The sequence below is a fragment of the Oryctolagus cuniculus genome, chromosome 4 (genome assembly GCF_051225735.1).
Source record: "Oryctolagus cuniculus isolate XC-2025 breed Fujian yellow rabbit chromosome 4, ASM5122573v1, whole genome shotgun sequence".
Taxonomy (NCBI): Eukaryota; Metazoa; Chordata; class Mammalia; order Lagomorpha; family Leporidae; genus Oryctolagus; species Oryctolagus cuniculus.
The window spans coordinates 92,425,269-92,443,314 of NC_142870.1; the positions used below are offsets into that span (position 1 = coordinate 92,425,269).

General features: G+C 51.4%; 1 protein-coding gene across 17 annotated transcripts in view; it reads right to left on the minus strand.

The window, feature by feature from the left end:
* Positions 1 to 4,948: 4,948 nt before the first annotated feature.
* Positions 4,949 to 18,046, minus strand: part of ST6GAL1 (ST6 beta-galactoside alpha-2,6-sialyltransferase 1) — a 122,849-nt gene continuing 109,751 nt past the window's right edge. For all 17 annotated transcript variants that reach the window (XR_016233179.1, XM_002716497.6, XM_017346979.4 and 14 more), the window contains 3 exons: positions 11,047 to 11,145; positions 9,775 to 9,949; positions 4,949 to 7,228 (listed from right to left, as the gene is read on the minus strand). Coding sequence is in view for 16 of the 17 variants with exons in the window: in XM_002716497.6 (XP_002716543.1) it covers positions 6,987 to 7,228; positions 9,775 to 9,949; positions 11,047 to 11,145 (516 nt within the window). In the remaining variant the exon portion in view is untranslated. The remainder of the gene's footprint in view (positions 7,229 to 9,774; positions 9,950 to 11,046; positions 11,146 to 18,046) is intronic.

An 18,046-nucleotide genomic window follows, 5' to 3' on the forward strand; every position in this document is an offset into this window, starting at 1 on the left:
GGGGAACACCTGTACACAAATGGTGAGAAGACTGTGTGAAGATCCCTCAATAAATGATTATCATATAACCCAGCAATTTTCTGGTATTTCCCAAAAGATTTGAAACCAATTGGTTGAAAAATTATCTCTACTCCCAGGTTCACTGCAGCACTGTCCACAATAGCCAAGTCATGGAATCCACCTGTCCATCAACAGATGAATGGATACTCACTACAAACAGAAATGCTAAGTATTTGAGGAATGGATGTATTAAATAGATGGTTTAATTATCATTCATTGTATTCATAAATCATTACATCACTGTGCACCTCATAAAAGCATACAATTATAAATTGTTAATTTTTTAAAAGACTTTATTTACTTATTTATTTGAAAGGCAGAGACAGAGAGAAGTCTTCCATTCGCTGGTCCGTTCTCCAAACAGCCAAAATGGCTGGAGACAGGCCAATTGGAAGCCAGGAGCCAGGAGCTTCTTCCAGGCCTCCCATGCAGGTACAGGGACCTAAGGACTTGGGCCATCTTCCCCTGCTTTTCCAGGCCATAGCAGAGGGCGGATTGGAAGTGGAGCAACCAGGACTCGAAACGATACCCACGTGGGATGCCAGCACTGCAGGCTGCTGCTGTTGTGGATGCTTCTGAGAGGAGCAGCACGGTGGGGGCAAGAGGCACAGAGTCACCACACAGACCCCAGGAGCCGGGTGAAAACAGGCCAGAGGCGAACAGCCTGCAGACTCGTTTATTTCAGTTGGTACAGCAGCTTATATAGCCGAGGCAACCAATCTGGTCAAGGGGCGGTTTATGCCCTAACCAATCACAGCCTGTTGCCAGGCAGGCTCCATTGCCATGTGGTTTCTGAAGCCATCAAATCAGCCTGTTGCCAGGCAGGCTCCGCTGCCAGTGGCCATCTTGGCATAGCCTTCTCATTCCACCACAGGTGGTGACTTTACCCACTATGCCACAATGCCAAATTGTTGATTTATAAATAAAATAGGTATAAATAGATAAAAATGAGAATGGATTAGCTTAAAATCAGAAAAAAGAAACTTCCTTGTTGTGGTGTAGCAGGTAAAGCTGCCACCTGCAGTGTCAGCATCCCATATGGGCACCGGTTTGAGTCCTGGCTGCTCCAATTCCAATACAGCTCTCTGCTATGGCCTGGGAAAGCAGTAGAAGATGGCCCAAGTGCTTCGGCCCCTGTACCCATGTGGGAGACCCAGAAGAAGCTCCTGGCTCATGGCTTTGGATCAGTTCAGCTCTAGCCACCATTGTGATCATTTGGGGAGTGAACCAATGGATGGTTCTCTATCTCTCTGGCTTTACCTCTCTGTGTAACACTGCCTTTCAAATAAATAAAGCAAATCTTTTTTTTAAAAAAAAGTACTTGCTAATATTTGTGATGTTAAAAAAAAAACTCCTAGTAGAAGTTATCTTTGGAATATGTGATGTAAGAGATAGATGTCTTTTCCCCCCTTTCTAATTTTATGCTCTTTTTTATGATGAATATGTATTACTTTCATATTAGAAAATGCATTTTATATAAAGAAAAATTGGAAAATTCCACTCACTCCCAAGACCCTTACCCATTAAGACTTACCAAGTCCCCCTATTAAACTGATCTCTCTCCTTTATATTTCATTATCATAGTTTACCTTGTGTTATCCTATCTGTCCATATTTGTCTAGCATTTTTCTCCCAGGCAGTTATGAATGTGTGCCTTGTGATAGCAGTATTATAGCAGGTTTAGCATTGCAGAAAATGACATGACTGTTCTCTCATGTTAGCATGATAACAGCTACACACAGGCCAGGCTTCTACTTCCTGCAGGTGTTGTGAGTCTTAATACCTGCCTCCCAGTGACTAACTCAGTGTATTCACTGGACTGAAGAAAATTCCTCTTCCCATTGTAAATTTGTTTTCCAGTGAATCAAGGGTGGGCTCAGTGTAGCTGGTGTGGGATTTCAGGGATACCAGTGAGCCCTTCTCCTCTCTCCTGCACGGTCTTTGGATTGTCCCCGGCACCAACAGACGGGTTTTCTGGATTAGAGCATTCCTACCCTCTGGAGCCACAGTGCACCCCCTGGCACAGCAGAACACATCCTAGGAGACTTCCCTAAGGGCCATCAGTGGAAATCAAGGCCACAGGGAGGAACAGGGAGCTGGGGTTAGGATGGAGTCCCCAGGTCCCAGTGCATCTCCCTATTGTGCTCGTGCTCCGGAGGCCAGGAGCCAGTGTGGGTTCAGCACATTGCTGAAACATCCTCTAAGAACAGTCTCTGGCCGGCGCCACGGCTCACTAGGCTAATTCTCCGCCTTGCGGCGCCGGCACCCCGGGTTCTAGTCCTGGTCGGGGCACCGGATTCTGTCCCGGTTGCCCCTCTTCCAGGCCAGCTCTCTGCTGTGGCCAGGGAGTGCAGTGGAGGATGGCCCAAGTGCTTGGGCCCTGCACCCCATGGGAGACCAGGAGAAGTACCTGGCTCCTGCCATCCGATCAGCGCAGTGCGCCGGCCGTGGCGGCCATTGGAGGGTGAACCAACGGCAAAGGAAGACCTTTCTCTCTTTCTCTCTCTCTCTCTCACTGTCCACTCTGCCTGTCAAAAAAAATATTATAAAAAAAAAAAAAAAAACAGTCTCAGACTCTGAGAGATGGGCTGTAATGGACAAGACTATTGGTGGTAGCCATGGGGGCGGGGGTGCGTGGGGGTACCTCTCTCATTGGCCTTTCCTTTTCTGGCTTGCTGCTTCTCCCAGTTGGCCAAGGAGCCAGGACCCCATCCTTCCCTTCTCCATCCCTAATACCCACACGTTAAGAGTGAAGCAGACACTGGAGTGGGCGACTGCAGGAGTCCTCCTTCAGACCCCGGATGGAGGGGCCCAGGCTGCCCAGCTCGCCAGCATGAAGAGCCTTACAGAGGCAGAGGACACTGCAAAGTCAGCAAAGCACAAATCTCAGTTCTCAAGGTAACTGCAATCCACGTTTCTGTAAGTTGTGCTTTGAGCAACCCTTCTGCTGGGACCCGGCTAGAAACTCAGCCTGTCTGAGAGTAGGATACCTCTGAACCCCGGTGAGTTTACAAGGCCAGGGCATGGGTGCAGGGTTGAGGAGATGGTCTTCAGTGTTCTCTGGCCACTCAGTACCTGAGTAGGGTGTCCCTTGTTCATGAGCCCATCAGGAAGGGGGTGCCTAGGGTCCCATCAGCCTGGACTGCAGGTCACAGGAAGCCTCAGCGTCTGAGGACTTGCAGTTGAGCCAGAGCTCGGGCTGGGAAGCAGGCACCAGGCTCTAGGCAGACACAATGTCCGGCCTTTTGTAGGCGGGGAGTTACGAAGGCAGGGAGTGAGTGGGGAGGGAATTATATTAGCTTGCTAGGACAGTAAACGGCAAAGCGTTGCAGACTACACGGCTTAAACAACAGAAACTCATTCTCTCGTGCTTCTGGGATTAAGATGTTGGACGGGTTTGGTTTTTTCTGAGTGCTATTAAGAGTCTGTTCCAGGCCTTGCCCTAGCTTCTGGTGGTTTGCTGGCAATCCTTTGGCATTCCTGGGCTTCCTGAGGCATCACCCAGATCCCAGCCTTCATCTTCCCATGTTCTCCCTTTGTGTGTCTGTTCCCAAGTTTCCTGTTTTTGTAAGGACAACAGTCATATTGGATTAGGATTACTATGAACTCTTCTTAACTAGTTATTTCTGCAGTGACCTCATTTCCAAATAAGGTCCCAACGTGTGGTACGAGGGGTTAGGAAACATCCAGCCCATAACCCGGAGGATGAGCAATCTATGAAGAAAAAGAATCAGTCTCTATCCCCTAACTCCTGCTCCTCTTCAAGAGTTTTACCCCAACATTTCATCTCTTGCTGTGGGCCATCACTCAAGGATTTGGGGGTTTCAGAAACCAAAGCAACCTCTTTCCTTTCCTTCTGCTTCCTGCCCTATTGCATCCCTTCCCTGAGGCACTGGGTGAGCAATCACTTAGTTATTTGAATCCAGCAAGAGCAAAAGGAAGAGAAAGCAATAAACCAGTCAATAGTTAAAAGTCACTCTCCTTTCCAGCAGTACTGAAGAGGAGGCTGTATTAGTCAGCCATTCGTCACTACAGGGAAATCCCTAATCCAAGAAACTCATGAAGGAAGGTTTGTTTTGGCAAATGGTTTTGGAGGTTTGTGGTCTGAGAATGGGTGGGCCCCTCTGGTGTGGCCATCTCATGGGACTGGCCATGGCAGGGCATGTATGGGGGAATAGTCACTTGGTGAACTAGGAAGCAGAGGGAGAGGCTAGATCTGACACAGGATTTTATAAGCAACTCTCTCCCAAGAACTACCTCCCAAGGGCAAGCTGCCAGTGACCTAAGGACCTCCCACTAGGCTCACCCCAAACGTTTTCACCCTTCTTAGTATAATTAACAAAGAATTTTTGGATTTAAACTTGAAATATCTGCGTGGCTCCCCGAGCCATGACCTATCCAAACCATAGCAGAAGGCTAAGGCCAGAGAGCTAGTGGAGGAGGATAGGGGAGGTGGGATTCAGGATTCCAACTGTGCTTCTTCCTATGCAAGCACTGACAATCATTAGTCTTAAGAAAGAAGAGAAGGGGCCGGCGCTGTGGCGCAGTGGGTTAACACCCTGGCCAGAAGCACTGGCATCCCATTTGGGTGCTGGTTCTAGTCCCAGCTGCTCCACTTCCGATCCAGCTCTCTGCTATGGCCCGGGAAAGCAGAAGATGACCCAAGTCCTTGGGCCCCTACACCCATGTGGGAGACCCAAAAGAAGCTCCTGGCTCCTGGCTTCGGATGGGCCCAGCTCTGGCCGTTGTGGCCATCTGGGGAGTGATCCAGCGGATGGAAGACCTCTCTTTCTGGCTCTATCTCTCTCTGGAACTCTGTCTTTCAAATAAATAAAAATAAATCTTAAAAAAAAAAAAAAAAAAGAAAAAAGAAAGAGGAAACAGCATGTTAAAAAAACACATTTATTTTAAAATTGTACATAATCTTTGGGTAATTCAGAATTAGCTTAGGCATGTTTCAGAAGTTTCGGAGATCAATGTCTCAACTCCAAACCAAAAGCAATAGCTTATTTGATCGGTAGAAGGATCGGACAGAACCTCATGACACAGGATGAACAGGTGACTGCTGAAGAAGACAGAATCTGTAGAGAGAAGCTTTCCTGCAGCAGCAGTAATAATCTTAAAATCATCTGTCACATAGATCAAACAACTCACCAGACCAACAATAATACCCATATCTTATGTGCATTTTATTAAAGTTTCCACATCTAGAGAGCACAGAACTGTAAGCCCTGTAGACTTCAGAATCATACTTAAATTAATTTGATCCCTTATATTAATAATAACAATTAACAACTAGATTCTACCCAGTGTAGTCTCAGTCTCCACACCAACATATCTCCTGCTGATGGGCTCCCCACCCCCCATTGGCACTCAGTGGTCATGATTCCCGGTCACCACGAGTCGCATCAGAACATGAAGCAAGCCAGGAATCTATGGGCCCAGAGAAGGGTCCAAGGCTTCTCCCAAACAGCAGGTAAGCAACCCAGATGCCCCACCCATTCCTATATGGAATCAGACCTGGGCTGCAGGCAGTGAGGAAGAGGCTCGTGGTCAACCGCCTCAAAGGGTTCCATGGGCATTCCTGGGGGTAGCTGTTGTCTCCCAGTAGGGAAGTCACTGTTCTGAGGACAGGGCCCCCACTTCTATCCCCATCCTCTCCTCCCGCACAGGGGGGTCCAGCCCAGGTGTATGCACAGAGTAAGTCCTTCATAAAGAAAGGAAGGAAACCAGTAAGTACTGAACACCAGTCCTGAGCCAGGACAGGTGCTTTGATGCACTCCTCACAACAGCCCTGTGAGGTAGGATCATCACCCCATTTTATAGACATAGAAACAGAGGCTCAGGGAACAGGATTTTCCCAAAATGGCACATCTGGTAAGTAGAGGTGCATCAAATTGAAAACTTGGGACTTCCCATTCCAGTGCTTTTTCTGTTACCCATGTAAGCCAAGGGTTTAGCAGCACACGAGTAACCCAGGTGCAAGATGGTTGGTTCGAAGCTTAAATACCAGAGTCCCTTGAGCATGTGGGGCCGGCCTTGGGAATCCAGACAGGGGACTCTTGGGACTTGCTCTACTCTTGGCCTTGAGCAAGCTGTTTAATCTCTGCACCAGGGCCCTGACAGCTCCACTGTGGGTTCCCAAAAAGGGGCGAGGGCTTAGCAAACTCACTGAGGACCAAGTCTGCCAGTCCTAGCGGGCTGGCCTCTGCTGGGGGATTCTGATGTCGCTTCCTTTGCAGGGTGGGTGGAGGACATAGCAGTGACACCACACACCTCCCACCTTGTGAGGACCAGCCAGAGAGCCACTCCAAACCCTTTGTTCACAAGCACCCAGGCTAGGGACCAACCCAACCAGCTGGAGTGATAGGACCGTGTGCCACAGGCAGGGACCCTGGCAGCAACTTTGCTCTGGAGGAACCGAACGTGTTTCTCATGCCCTGTACCAATGGCTTGTCCCCCCAGAGCCAGATCACCTCGTACAACCATCATTTCTGAGAGCTCTTGAAACACGAAATCAATATCCAGGTGCTGATTTCTGGCCACACAGAGTGCTGGTTTGTGAGAATGACATCATTCAGTTGGGCAAAACCTTGGCTAAGCCGTGGCAGTCCTGGTAGAAAAGTTGGGTCTGGCGTCTACCCACGTGGAAGGAGGGCAGGCTGCTATCTGGAGACGATGCTGGCTCATCCGTGTGACAGGAGGTGGGTGGGGCTCCACACTCTCTGTGCCTGCAGGGATGGCCAGAGCTGGTTCCTTCCCCCAGGCTCCCGAAGCCCCCAAGCTCTTGCTCACAGAAAGCCACAGAATGCAAGGAGCAGGCTGGGAGAGTTCGGGAAAACGGTCATCAGAGGCTGGGGTGGCCATGAAACCAGTCATACGATGCCTGACGGAGGAGAGGGAGGAGGCCTGGCCCCCTGCCCCACTCAGCAGTGGATACCCCGGAAGCCACGCAGGGTGGCTTTCCCATACAGGTAAATGTCCTCGTCCGTGCCCTCGTTGAGATGCTTTACCAAGTTCTTCTCAAAGAGGAGCGGGTGGTAGGCACCCATGGTGCAGGCGCTGTCGAAGAACTTCTGGTAGTAATAGCACACGTCAGTCCTGCGCTTGGACGGGAGGAACTCGTAAATATCCACCTGGTCACACAGCGTCAGCATGATGAAGATGCCTGCAGGGGGGACACGGGACAGGCATGCCCAGCATGATGAAGATGTCTCAAGAGGGGGACAGAGGGGATGCACACCCGACAGTCCCCCACCCAGGGTCTCAGAGCTCTGGCCAGTGGGTGCAGCAACTCGGACCCCACCCTTGCAGATCTGTCCACTGGAGTTTCCATTTACTCCTGTGATCCCCAGGCTGATTTCTTCCGGGCAGCCCAAAAGACTGTCCTTTGGGATGTAGGGGTTTTATGCACCGTAGTATCCCTGGGACCCAGACCAGAGCCTGGCCTATGAAAGGCCCTCCCTGAACCCTAGCAGATCTCATGGCTCCACCAATTAGTCAATAAGTTTATCAGTGGAATCAGCTCTATGAAGAAAGAGGACCAGGTGCCCAAGTCAGCTAAGGAGACAATACTATGTGAAGTAGTTAGCATTTTCTATGCAGCTGCATCCAGGAGGAGCCTCTCCAATGATGTTACTGGGAGAAAGGCTGGGAGCCATCCAGTCCTTGCAGGAAATCTTGTGTGGGCAGGAAGACTTTTCTTCCCCTAGCTAAGAGGGACAACTGGACCAGGAGCAGCCTCTGGTCTCTACTGATGGACTCTGCTCATTCTGACAGGGAGACTGGAGTGGAATGGAAGTTGCCCTCCAGAGAGGCTATGCGGTATATGGAGACACAAGCCCAAAGAAGAGGCAGGAGACTCATGCCACTACCTAAGCTAGGCCCCAACTCACCGAGTCCTCTTGTTTGGGGCATAAGGCTTCTATGAGCCTGAGCCTCTTAGCTGCCCCAAACGACCTATGGCATAGTCCATTCTTAGGATAAAATAACATCACAGTCCTAAGATTCCTTTTGTCAACTATAAATATGAGGAATATTTAAAAAGTTCATGGAGAATATGTATTATGAAAACCTGTGTGGATTTCAAGATTTTTTTGGTATCAAAAATAAACTTGTCTTCTAATTCCATGTTTCTAGCAACTTTTTGAAGCACCCTCATAAAGGAAATCTTGGCGATGGGGCAGTTCTCACTGAGAGCAAAACTGTAAACTGCTGGCGTCAACTGTGTTCCAGGCATGAGAAAAGCCTTCTGGCTACCCCTAGTTACGAGGGAGCAAAGTCGGCTCTGCCAATCACTGATGTAAACACAGCCGACGTGGTCCTAGGAATTATGGGAGAGGACACTTCCCACGACAGAAGACTCAAGTAAACCTCAAGGAAGCATAGGGGCGGAAGGGGCCATGGACATGAGAGATGGGGCAGAGGGGAGGACTGATGACAGGGGTGACAGAATGGCAAAGGCAGGTGTGTTCCTCGGAGGCCACCTATGCCTGCTCCAATGGGCTCCAGGAAGAGCCCCAAGTGCGCCCGCCTGGAAGGTAAAGAAGGTGTGAAGAAGATGTGATGTCCTAACAGCCCCAACCTCTGTAAGGAGCACCTGTTAGGTCAACATTTATTTATTCGTTGACTCAGGGAACATTTGCCAAAGGGCTATTCCCTGCCCAATCCACCAAGGTAAGTCAAACAGAATCCTGGCCCTGAAGGAGCGGTAGTTTAGTGTGGGAGGTAAGCAGACAAGTGACGCACTGGAGAGTGGCTGGGGCCATCCAGTGGGGAGCAGGTCTCTGGGGGGGGGGGGGGCGTCAGAGAAAGCAGCATCCATCGCTGGGCACACGGAGCCTGGAGCAATAGGAAAACTGCCCAGTGGCCCAGCCGGGCTCACAGAGAAAGGCGGGGAAGGGCACGTGGACCAGGAGATGCAGGAAAGTCTGAGATGAGAGTCACTGGCCAGCGTTCAGGACCCTCCACTCTCTGCCTGCAGCCCATCGCAAGTCAGCTCCTGCAGCCCACCCATACCCCCTCCCCCACACCAGCCGAGCTTCAGGCTCATTGCCCTCTCAGGGCCAGGACTAATAAAGACGGCAGCCATATTACTGGTTGTTCCTTTGCCTCAGGTTCCATATGGCTGCACAACCCTGTTAGAGATCTTGCCTTTATTGAAACACTTGCTGTTCAAATCTTAATTAACTGTGATTTTTAAAGGTGTTATATTAGAATATGCCCCTGGATCACTGAGTTTTGGGCACCTCGTTAAACTGCACACCTGAAACATGAGCCCTGCTTGCCTTACCCAGAACCCAGCCCTGCTGCTCCCTCGTCCTGCCTCCCCCTCCTGACTATGGGGTCCCCCGTACCCCATCCCCCATCCCCACCTGCATGGCCTCCCCTCTCTGAGGCCTACTCCTAAGTTACTTCCTCTACGAACCTATCTCTGCCTGCCCAGCATAGGGCTCTCTCCCATGGCACGGGGTGGGCTCTCCCTCCCGGCACAAACAGAATCGGGGTGGATGGAACTCCCCTATGGAGACACCAGGAAGGGGGAGAATCACGCCTCATTTGTCTCAGTATTTTAGACAGAACCTGGCACAGCCATGGGCAGAGCACGGTCCTGGCAGCCGTCTGGTGAACTAGGAATGGATGAATGAAACCCCAGAAGAGAGCCGCGCGCTGCTGGAGCCACACCCGCGTGGTCGTCCCGAGACACGGACTCACCAAGCATGCCGGAAGATGGCGGGTTTGGCTGGATCTCTTCCGGGGAGATTTCTTGGAGGATGTCCCACAGTTCCCAAGGCATCTGGGGCTTGAGGATGTAAAAGGGCTGATTGGGGTGCAGCTTGCGGTAGCTCTTGTAGTTACTGAAGAAATTGTAGTCGGGATTCTGGTACCACTGAAAGAAAACAAGGACGCGGTTTCCCTGAGGGGAGAGACGCCCCCGGGGCTCGCGCATGCTCAGCAGAGGACTTGGAAGACAGGCAGGAGCCGGAGGCACAGCCCTTTCCCGGGAGCAGAGTCCAGACGTCCCCTCGCATCACAGCTCTCGCTGACCGGCAGACAGAGGCCGGCACGTGGCCTGTGCGTTTAGGGACTGTGGAGCCGAGGGACCAGGGACAGCTTCGGAACTCAGAGTGGCAGCGCCCGGGAGTGGCATCAGAGCTGAAAGGGGCCCTACACACCTGCACGCCCATCGTGCGTATTTGTAGGGGAAAACTGGAGCGAGGCTGCCCTATCTCTGGCTTCAGGGTCCTCTTGATACTTTGAGACCTAAGCGAGATCAGGGCCAACTGCAGAGGTCGGGAGCGTGCCAGTGGTGTCACCAGGCCGCCTCTCAGCTACCGGTGGATCCAGCTGAAGAATTAAATGTCCTTCCTTAAGCCTTTGGCCCAAATGGCCACCGCAGCCTACATCAGGGACAGGCCAACTGACAGGCCTAACTGTGTGCACTGTCCCAGAGACACAGAACAAGCGAGCCTTTCCCTGAAACACCTGGTGCCATCTGGGCCCTCTGCTTCGTAATTCAAGTCCCAGGACAGGGAGCGTCCCCTCGTCACACGCCAGTTTCTCCATCTGTAAAATGGGAGCAACTGTGCTTCCATTTGCGTCCTCCCATCATGAGTTGAGTGAAATGAGAAGAATTCTGGAAACTGGAAGTATGGGACCAAAGTGAGCTAGTGTTATTTATAGGAAGAGCTACCACTGCCCGTTCTTGCTCACTGGGAATAGCTGCATCTGTGAACACACTCACCAGAGGGTGACAAGCCCAGCCACCACAACTCCCGGTGTACAGCGGAATTGCAAGGCAAATGCAGGGCAGGGCACAGACAGCAGCTATTACGGGACAGGAGTGCATCTGTGTCTGCTGAGCCAGATGAAAGGGGGGGCCCTAAAACTCAAAGAGCCAGTCCTCAAAACTAGCCCAGTTCACCCTGACTTTCAAAGCCTAGGAGCTCAGGAAAATCCAGAAGCAACTGGAAGACACCCACTTACCTTGGGGATATCTGCGTGGTAGACAGAGGGGTCCCACACAATCAGGATTCCTTCATTGTACAAACTGTCCTTGAGGAAGCGCCCTTCTGTGGTGACCAGCTGCAGGGACAGAGAGACAGGCTGTCACTCACACATCTACACGGAAGCATGTAGCTCACCATGGTAACTGACACATCACATAGTGCAGGGCTTAACATCAGAGAGAAACTCCCAAACATGCCAGCCTGCATCGTGTTGCCCTGAAAGGACATTTATCGCAAGCCCTCGGCTGTGGGGCAGAAGGGGTCCTACGCAGACTTTGAGGTGACTGGGGTAAAAATGGCAAAGGTGGCAGGATATCTTAGACCCATGGAGTCAGGCCTTGTGACTGGTGGATGGGGCAGAGGAGTGGGGTTGATGGCAGAATCCCATATAATCACAATGGTCTCTGGAAATGCCTTCAAACACCTACAACGTCCTGCTCACAGTATGTTCTCATCATAATGGAGACCAACATAGTATCTCTCGCTGAGTTCAGGCCTCATCAGACAGACGGCTGGGTCTTGGCTGAGCATTAGCTGCCTGCACAAAATTATGCATCGCTGAACGTGAGACCCTCACCAGGCTGCTAAGAGTCATGTGCACATGGCTTCCACATGGCTGTGACAACTCTGCGGGCACAAATTTGCAAAATTTATCATGAGCTTTTTAAAAAGGTGTATTTATATTCTTTGACTCAATAATCCCATCTGGGGGTCTACCCTAGGAAAGAATTCAAATTCAGGGGGAAAACTACCCACAGAAATGTTGCACAAACTATGTTGATCACATTACTCCTCAAAACAAGGAAGGTTTTTGGTAGCAGAATGGGAAAGCTGCTGGAATTGAGCTGAACTCTCAGCTTCGTTGCTAACCTATCCTATGACTGTGAGGCCTTCATTTTCTTGTCTGTGAAATGGGGATAATGGCACTCGCTCTGCTCTCTCCAACTGGAGCTGCCTTCCAGATCAAACAGGGACCACGAGTGAATGAGGAAGACAAAAAAGTGACCCCTTAAGGCTTAGCAAGAAGAAGGGAGCCATGTGCCTCTTGGAAAGTCAAAAGTGGCCCACAAGGTCAGCAGGCCAGGCATTCACCTTAAAAACAAAGTGGGAGATGATGTTGCCCAGACACAACCAACAGGAGCAGACGTCAGAAACCAGGTCGAGAATCAGTTGAAAATGAAAGCAAGATGATCACAATAATAATCTCTCCCACCCCAACCGCCATCACTGAGGCTGAGACCCAGCCCCCACCACGGCTGCGTCTGAACACAGCCACGGACAGGGGCTGGCTTGTGTGGGCCTCTAAGCCCTTGGAGCCGGCCCAGCCCCAGCTACAGCTGGAAGATGTCCTCAGGAGCCTGAGAGAGAGAACTTCACTTCCTCAGAATATCTCTGCGACAAGACTCGTGGACGGTGGGCTACCTTTGCCAGGGACTGGGCAGAGGTAACACACAGTCCCTGCCTAGAGGCTCAGGCCGGTGGGGAAGGTGGGCAACCGAGCAAGGACTAACACAGCCGTGGTGTGACAGCAGAGGCAGGGTGAGGCTAGCAGGGGCTGAGTGCAAGCCAAGCAGAACACACCGGGCCAGGAGAGCAGAGAGGGCGATGTCGCAGAGCCAGCGCGAAGCCGCAGACAGGAGAGCGAGAGGCACAGCCTGCAGGGTCCCCAGTGTCCTTTCTCTCTGTCTTCCTTTCTAACGAACACTCCTGATGGTTACCTCAACTCACGGCTACCTGAAATAAAAACTCCCAGCCTCTCTTGCAGGATCCGCGGTTTTGCTGCCTTCAGAAATTCCCAGACTGGCCAGCGCTGTGGCACAGTGGGTGAAAGCTGCCATCTGCAGCGCTGGCATCTCATATGGCGCTGGTTCGAGTCCCAGCTGCTCCGCTTCCTATCCACCTCCTTGCTAATGTGCCTGGGAAAGCAGCAGAGGATGACCCAAGTCCCCGGGCCCCTGCACTCATGTGGGAGACCTGGAAGAAGCTCCTGGCACTTGGCTTCAGATCAGCTTAGTTCCAGCCATTGAGGCCATTTCAGGAGTGAACCAGTGGATGGAAGACCTCTCTCTCTCTCTCTCTCACTCTGTCTCTAAATCTCTTTGTAACTGTCTTTCAAATAAATAAAATAAATCTTATAAAGAAATTCCCAGAGATACACCCAACAAATGAGCTACCATTTGATGATGCTTACTACATCAGGGTGCTTCCCCCATATTATTATTATCTCAGTTCATCTGCCTAGCAGCGCCATGAGGGAAGAACTAATATTCCCATTCTACAGAAAGAACCCGGACTTAGATGCTAAGGACATGCCCAAGTCCCACAGTCACATCCAAATCACATCGCCGCTAAGCACAGAAGTCAGCTTCAAACCTGCGCCCTACGCTGCCTCGCACAGCACCAGGGGCAGCCAGAGTCCTCGGAAGGGGGTGTCAAACACAGCATGGGACAGAGGACCTGGGAGGGTCCTGAGCCGGTCACATCTGGAAGAGCCCAGAGGAACTGATCCCAAACCCATCCTTTAGGGGTAAAGTGAGACCTGAGGAGAAGAAAGAGTTCTCTGAGGCTACAAGGTGCATCTGGCGGGGACCAAAGCCCAGACGTGGGCTCCTACCAGAGGCTTCGCTCTGCTCCAGTGGGGCTACCATAAAACGGCAGATATTTAAATGTAGTATAGTAGATTAAGCCGCCACCTGCCATGCCAGTGCCCCATATAAATACTGGTTGAAGTTCCAGCTGTTCCGCTTCTTATCTGGCCCCGCGCTAATGCACCTAGGAAAGCAGTGGAAGATGGCTCAAGTGCCTAGGCCCCTGCCACCCATGTGGGAGACCCAGATGGAATTCCAGGTTCCTGCTTCGGCCTGGCCCAGTCATGGCTATCGTGGCCTTTTGGGGAAGTGAACCAGCTCTCTCATTCTGTCTGTCTCTTTCAAATAAATCTTTAAAACACATATTAATCAATAAATATGCCAGCCTCATGAGGAAGGGGCAGGGGTCTCCCTTAGTCCTTCTTTACATTTGGAAACGACATCCACCTGAGCCAGCTGAGACGCAGGAAAAAGCGCTCCATACAGCTGGAAAGAGGTGCAGAGAAATGGTCGTTTCTTCCAGAGAAGAGAGATAGAATGGCCAGGGCTCGGATCTGGTAGAGGAAAAGGAAAAGCCAGCAAGCTCCATCCCCAGCCAGAAATGGACGGGACTCTGAATCGATCCATGTCCACTCCTCTATGTGGATTCGCAGGTTGCCTTGAGGCTACATGGGCAGCTGAGAGCAGGATCCCAGCCCTGTGCTGCATCTGCCAGTCCCATCTACAGCCCTCAGGTGCTCTGCTTACCAAGCCTGTCACCCAGTGAGTCCTGCCCAAGGGACCAGTCCTGCCTGGAAGAATAGAGCCCTCATAAAAGAGCCCCATGCCCCCAGCTGCTGTTCCTTTATCCAAGTGGACAGGACACAGCAGAGAGGCCCCTGTTTGGCACTGTACTTTTACAGACTTTGTGAAGCAGGGGACAGGCTCGGGGGAGGGAGGGCTCTTTTCTCCTCAATTTACCCAGAGCTCTTGGGGGAAAGAAGGTGTCATATTCTGCCTCTCCTTCCCCGAACCAGGCAAGGGTTAGGAGGGAGCACATCTGCTTGCCTGGATGGAAGCTGGGGTGGCAGGTAGCACCCCCAGATGGTCAGGCAACACCAGAAAAGAAGATCCAGGGCAGCTTGGACACATTACAAGCCACCGCACGTAGCAGGGCACTCCGGACAAAGAAGGCAGGCTGAGTCTAACACCACGTGAAGCCCTTTTCAGATTCTGAACACTATCAGTGACTTACAATGGGTCTGGGCCAAAATCAAGAAGTCTCAGAGGGGGCCGGCACTGTAGCATAGCCAGTAAAGCTGCCTTCCTGCAGTGCCGGCATCCCATATGGGCGCCGGTTCAAGTCCCGGCTGCTCCACTTCTGATCCAGCTCTCTGCTATGGCAGAGGAAAGCAGTAGAAGATGGCCCAAGTCCTTGGGCCCCTGCACCCACGTGGGAGACCCGGAAGAAGCTCCTGGCTCCTGGCTTCGAATTGGCCCAGCTCTGGCCATTGCGGCCATTTAGGGAGTGAACTAACAGATGGAAGACCTCTCTCTCTGTGTGTGTCTCTGCCTCTGCCTCTCTGTAACTCTGCCTTTCAAATTAAAAAAAAAAAAAAAAGTCCCTGAGCCCATATCCTGGACTCAAAACTGTATCATCAGGATTCCATCAAATCACCCAACTCATCCAATCAGTTCTTATGCCTATTGTTACTGGAAATTCCCCACCCTTACCACCCCTGCCAATACTCACCCAGGTACCTATACACCAGTCTCTTGAGAAGAAAAACTTTAGCTTCCAGAAACCTTTTGGCGGGGGTGGGGTGGGGGGTGGGGTGAAAGTGTGGGTGGCAAGCAGCCCTAGAGACCGGTGCCACCTTCTGTCCCTTACTTCCTGGGCTACTCTGTATGAGTCTCACAAACTCTTTGAGTCTAAGCGTCTCCAAGTCAGGTGCTTGGGGCCACCCTTCACACGGGTGTCACGAAGATGAAACAAGAGAGATGCCCTCGAAAGTGCAGCCATGCACACACACACACACCCCATTAGCCTAGGTATGCAGTGGTGCAGTCTACGGTGTTTACCCACGGGCAAAATCATTGTGCATTCTGAACAATGCACTTCACAGAATGTGCCCTCATCAGTAAGCAATGCATGAGTGTATAAGTGCAGTAAAAAGGGGACCAGCTATTTTTCAGGATAAGCCCCATTAAGTAATGTGGAAATGACCTAGCTGAAGCCCAGGCAGGATGCCCTGTCACTAGGCAAACAAGGCTAGGCGCCCTGTCACTAAGCAAAAGTTCTCTCTCTCCAGTTCTTACAAAGCTTCTAAGGAAGCCGCTGGATCTTCTTGTTTCATTGTGTTCCCTCTGAGGCCCACCGAGCACAGCAGGTGCTCAGTTGAGTCAAAATTCGATTTATTTAAAGACCCGCATTTGAATTGCTTTCCTGTTGAATCTCAGAACCACACCTGACACAGGGGACCTGAATAGGTCTGCTGAGCTGAAACCTCGGTATGACACAGTTCTCTAAAAAAGCCATCTTCTCTATCAGAAAGTGCCTTTTTGTTTTCCAGGGCTTTGTCACATCCCAGAAGCACAAAAGGCTGTTCTGTGCCATGAGAGGAGGTCCCACTGCCCTCGCAGGAGGAAAAGAGGGAGCTTCCCAAGGGCAGAACTCTCCCCAAGTAACAGGCAGGCCTCCAGTTCACTTGAGGGGGCCAGGTGCCCGCTGTGCATGATGGGAAGGGCTCGTTTTGCCCCTACACGGAAACAGACACAAGACTGTAGGATAATTGGAAGACAAGAAGATAGGGAGGGTGGCTCTCCAGTTTCCTAGGATATCAAGGTGAGAAAGGGCCCTGAGGACAAACGCAGAGCTCCCAGTTCAGGAACTCAGAAGTGCTATAACGGAGTTCCACAGGAGGAACAAGCCAGCTACCCAGCGCCTGCTCTGGGTGGCGAGGAAGGAGGTTTGGCGACCTGAGGAGGACAGGAGGGGCTTTCTCAAGAATGGACGGTGTTCCCTGGGAAGTGGGGCCCTGCCACGGAGAGCGAGAGCAACATGTGCTTCAGTGGAAAGCTATGCATTGTCCCTGGCACACCCTTGTGCCCTACCAGAGGCTGATTCTGTGGGAGCTATTTTCAGGTTCTTTGTCATTGTGGGCAACCGATGGACACGCTGTCTCAACCTAGCCCTGGAGAGCCTCGACTGCCCGTCTCCCTCCCTCCTGCCACCTCCTGGAACAACAGGTTTCATTCCTGTATTTCAATGTGTGCTGTTTTCCCACAGGCTAACATTTCTATCTGTATGAGAGTCACAGATCTTACTTTTTTTTTTCCTCCCCCAAAACCAGCTTTGAAGAGAAGTCCTGCATCCCTTCTGGTGAGCACTGCCCAAGTAGCCCTGAGACAGCTCGTTATCCCTGCTGGGAGCTTCCAGGCCCATCCGCCTGGGATCTGGCAAGGTACAGTCAGTCCCAAACAGGCAAAGGAGGGCCTCCCAGCTTCAGCAGTGACCACCGTCACCACCGTCTACAGAGCAGGTGCTGCACGCAGAGCACTCTGGGGTGAAATGCTCCACACTTAGGGTCCCATGTGGTCCCACAGGGACCCTGCATGGTAACCATTCTGATTCCTGTTTTACAAAGAAGGGAACTGAGGCTCCGACGGGAAACGCATCTGGCTCAAGGCACTCATGTGGGAAACACTGGAGGAGGAATCTGACCTCCTCCAGTGGAATCTGACCTCCTCCAGTCTTCTTCATCATCAGGCAAACTTACCTTGGCTTTGTATAAAGGTATGGACTCTTTGGAAGATTAGAGTTTAGTTCTTCACTAAGACTGAGGCACCACAAAGAGGTGCCCAAGGAGCTGGTAAGAGACTGCTGAGGGCTCCTTGGTCCTCCCCTCCCTTGTCTGCTGCCGCCTTCTGACCTGCAGCCCCTACTGTCCATGCAGCAGAGATAAGCTTCTCTAAACTCATCTTCTCCCACCTCAGAGTGGCCCAGCATTGCTGAAGCAGAACATACGTAACACACAATTGACCATTTGAGACATTTTTATTATACAACTCTGCAGCCCTGAGGACATTCCCCTTGTGTAGCTATCGCCACCATCCATCTCTACAATTTTTCCTTTTTTTTTTAAATTTTTTTATTTTTTTTTTTTTTACTTTTTGACAGACAGAGTGGACAGTGAGAGAGAGAGACAGAGAGAAAGGTCTTCCTTTGCTGTTGGTTCACCCTCCAATGGCCACCGCGCTGCAGCAGGCACACCGCGCTGATCCGATGGCAGGAGCCAGGTACTTATTCTGGTCTCCCATGGGGTGCAGGGCCCAAGTACTTGGGCCATCCTCCACTGCACTCCTAGGCTACAGCAGAGAGCTGGCCTGGAAGAGGGGCAACCGGGACAG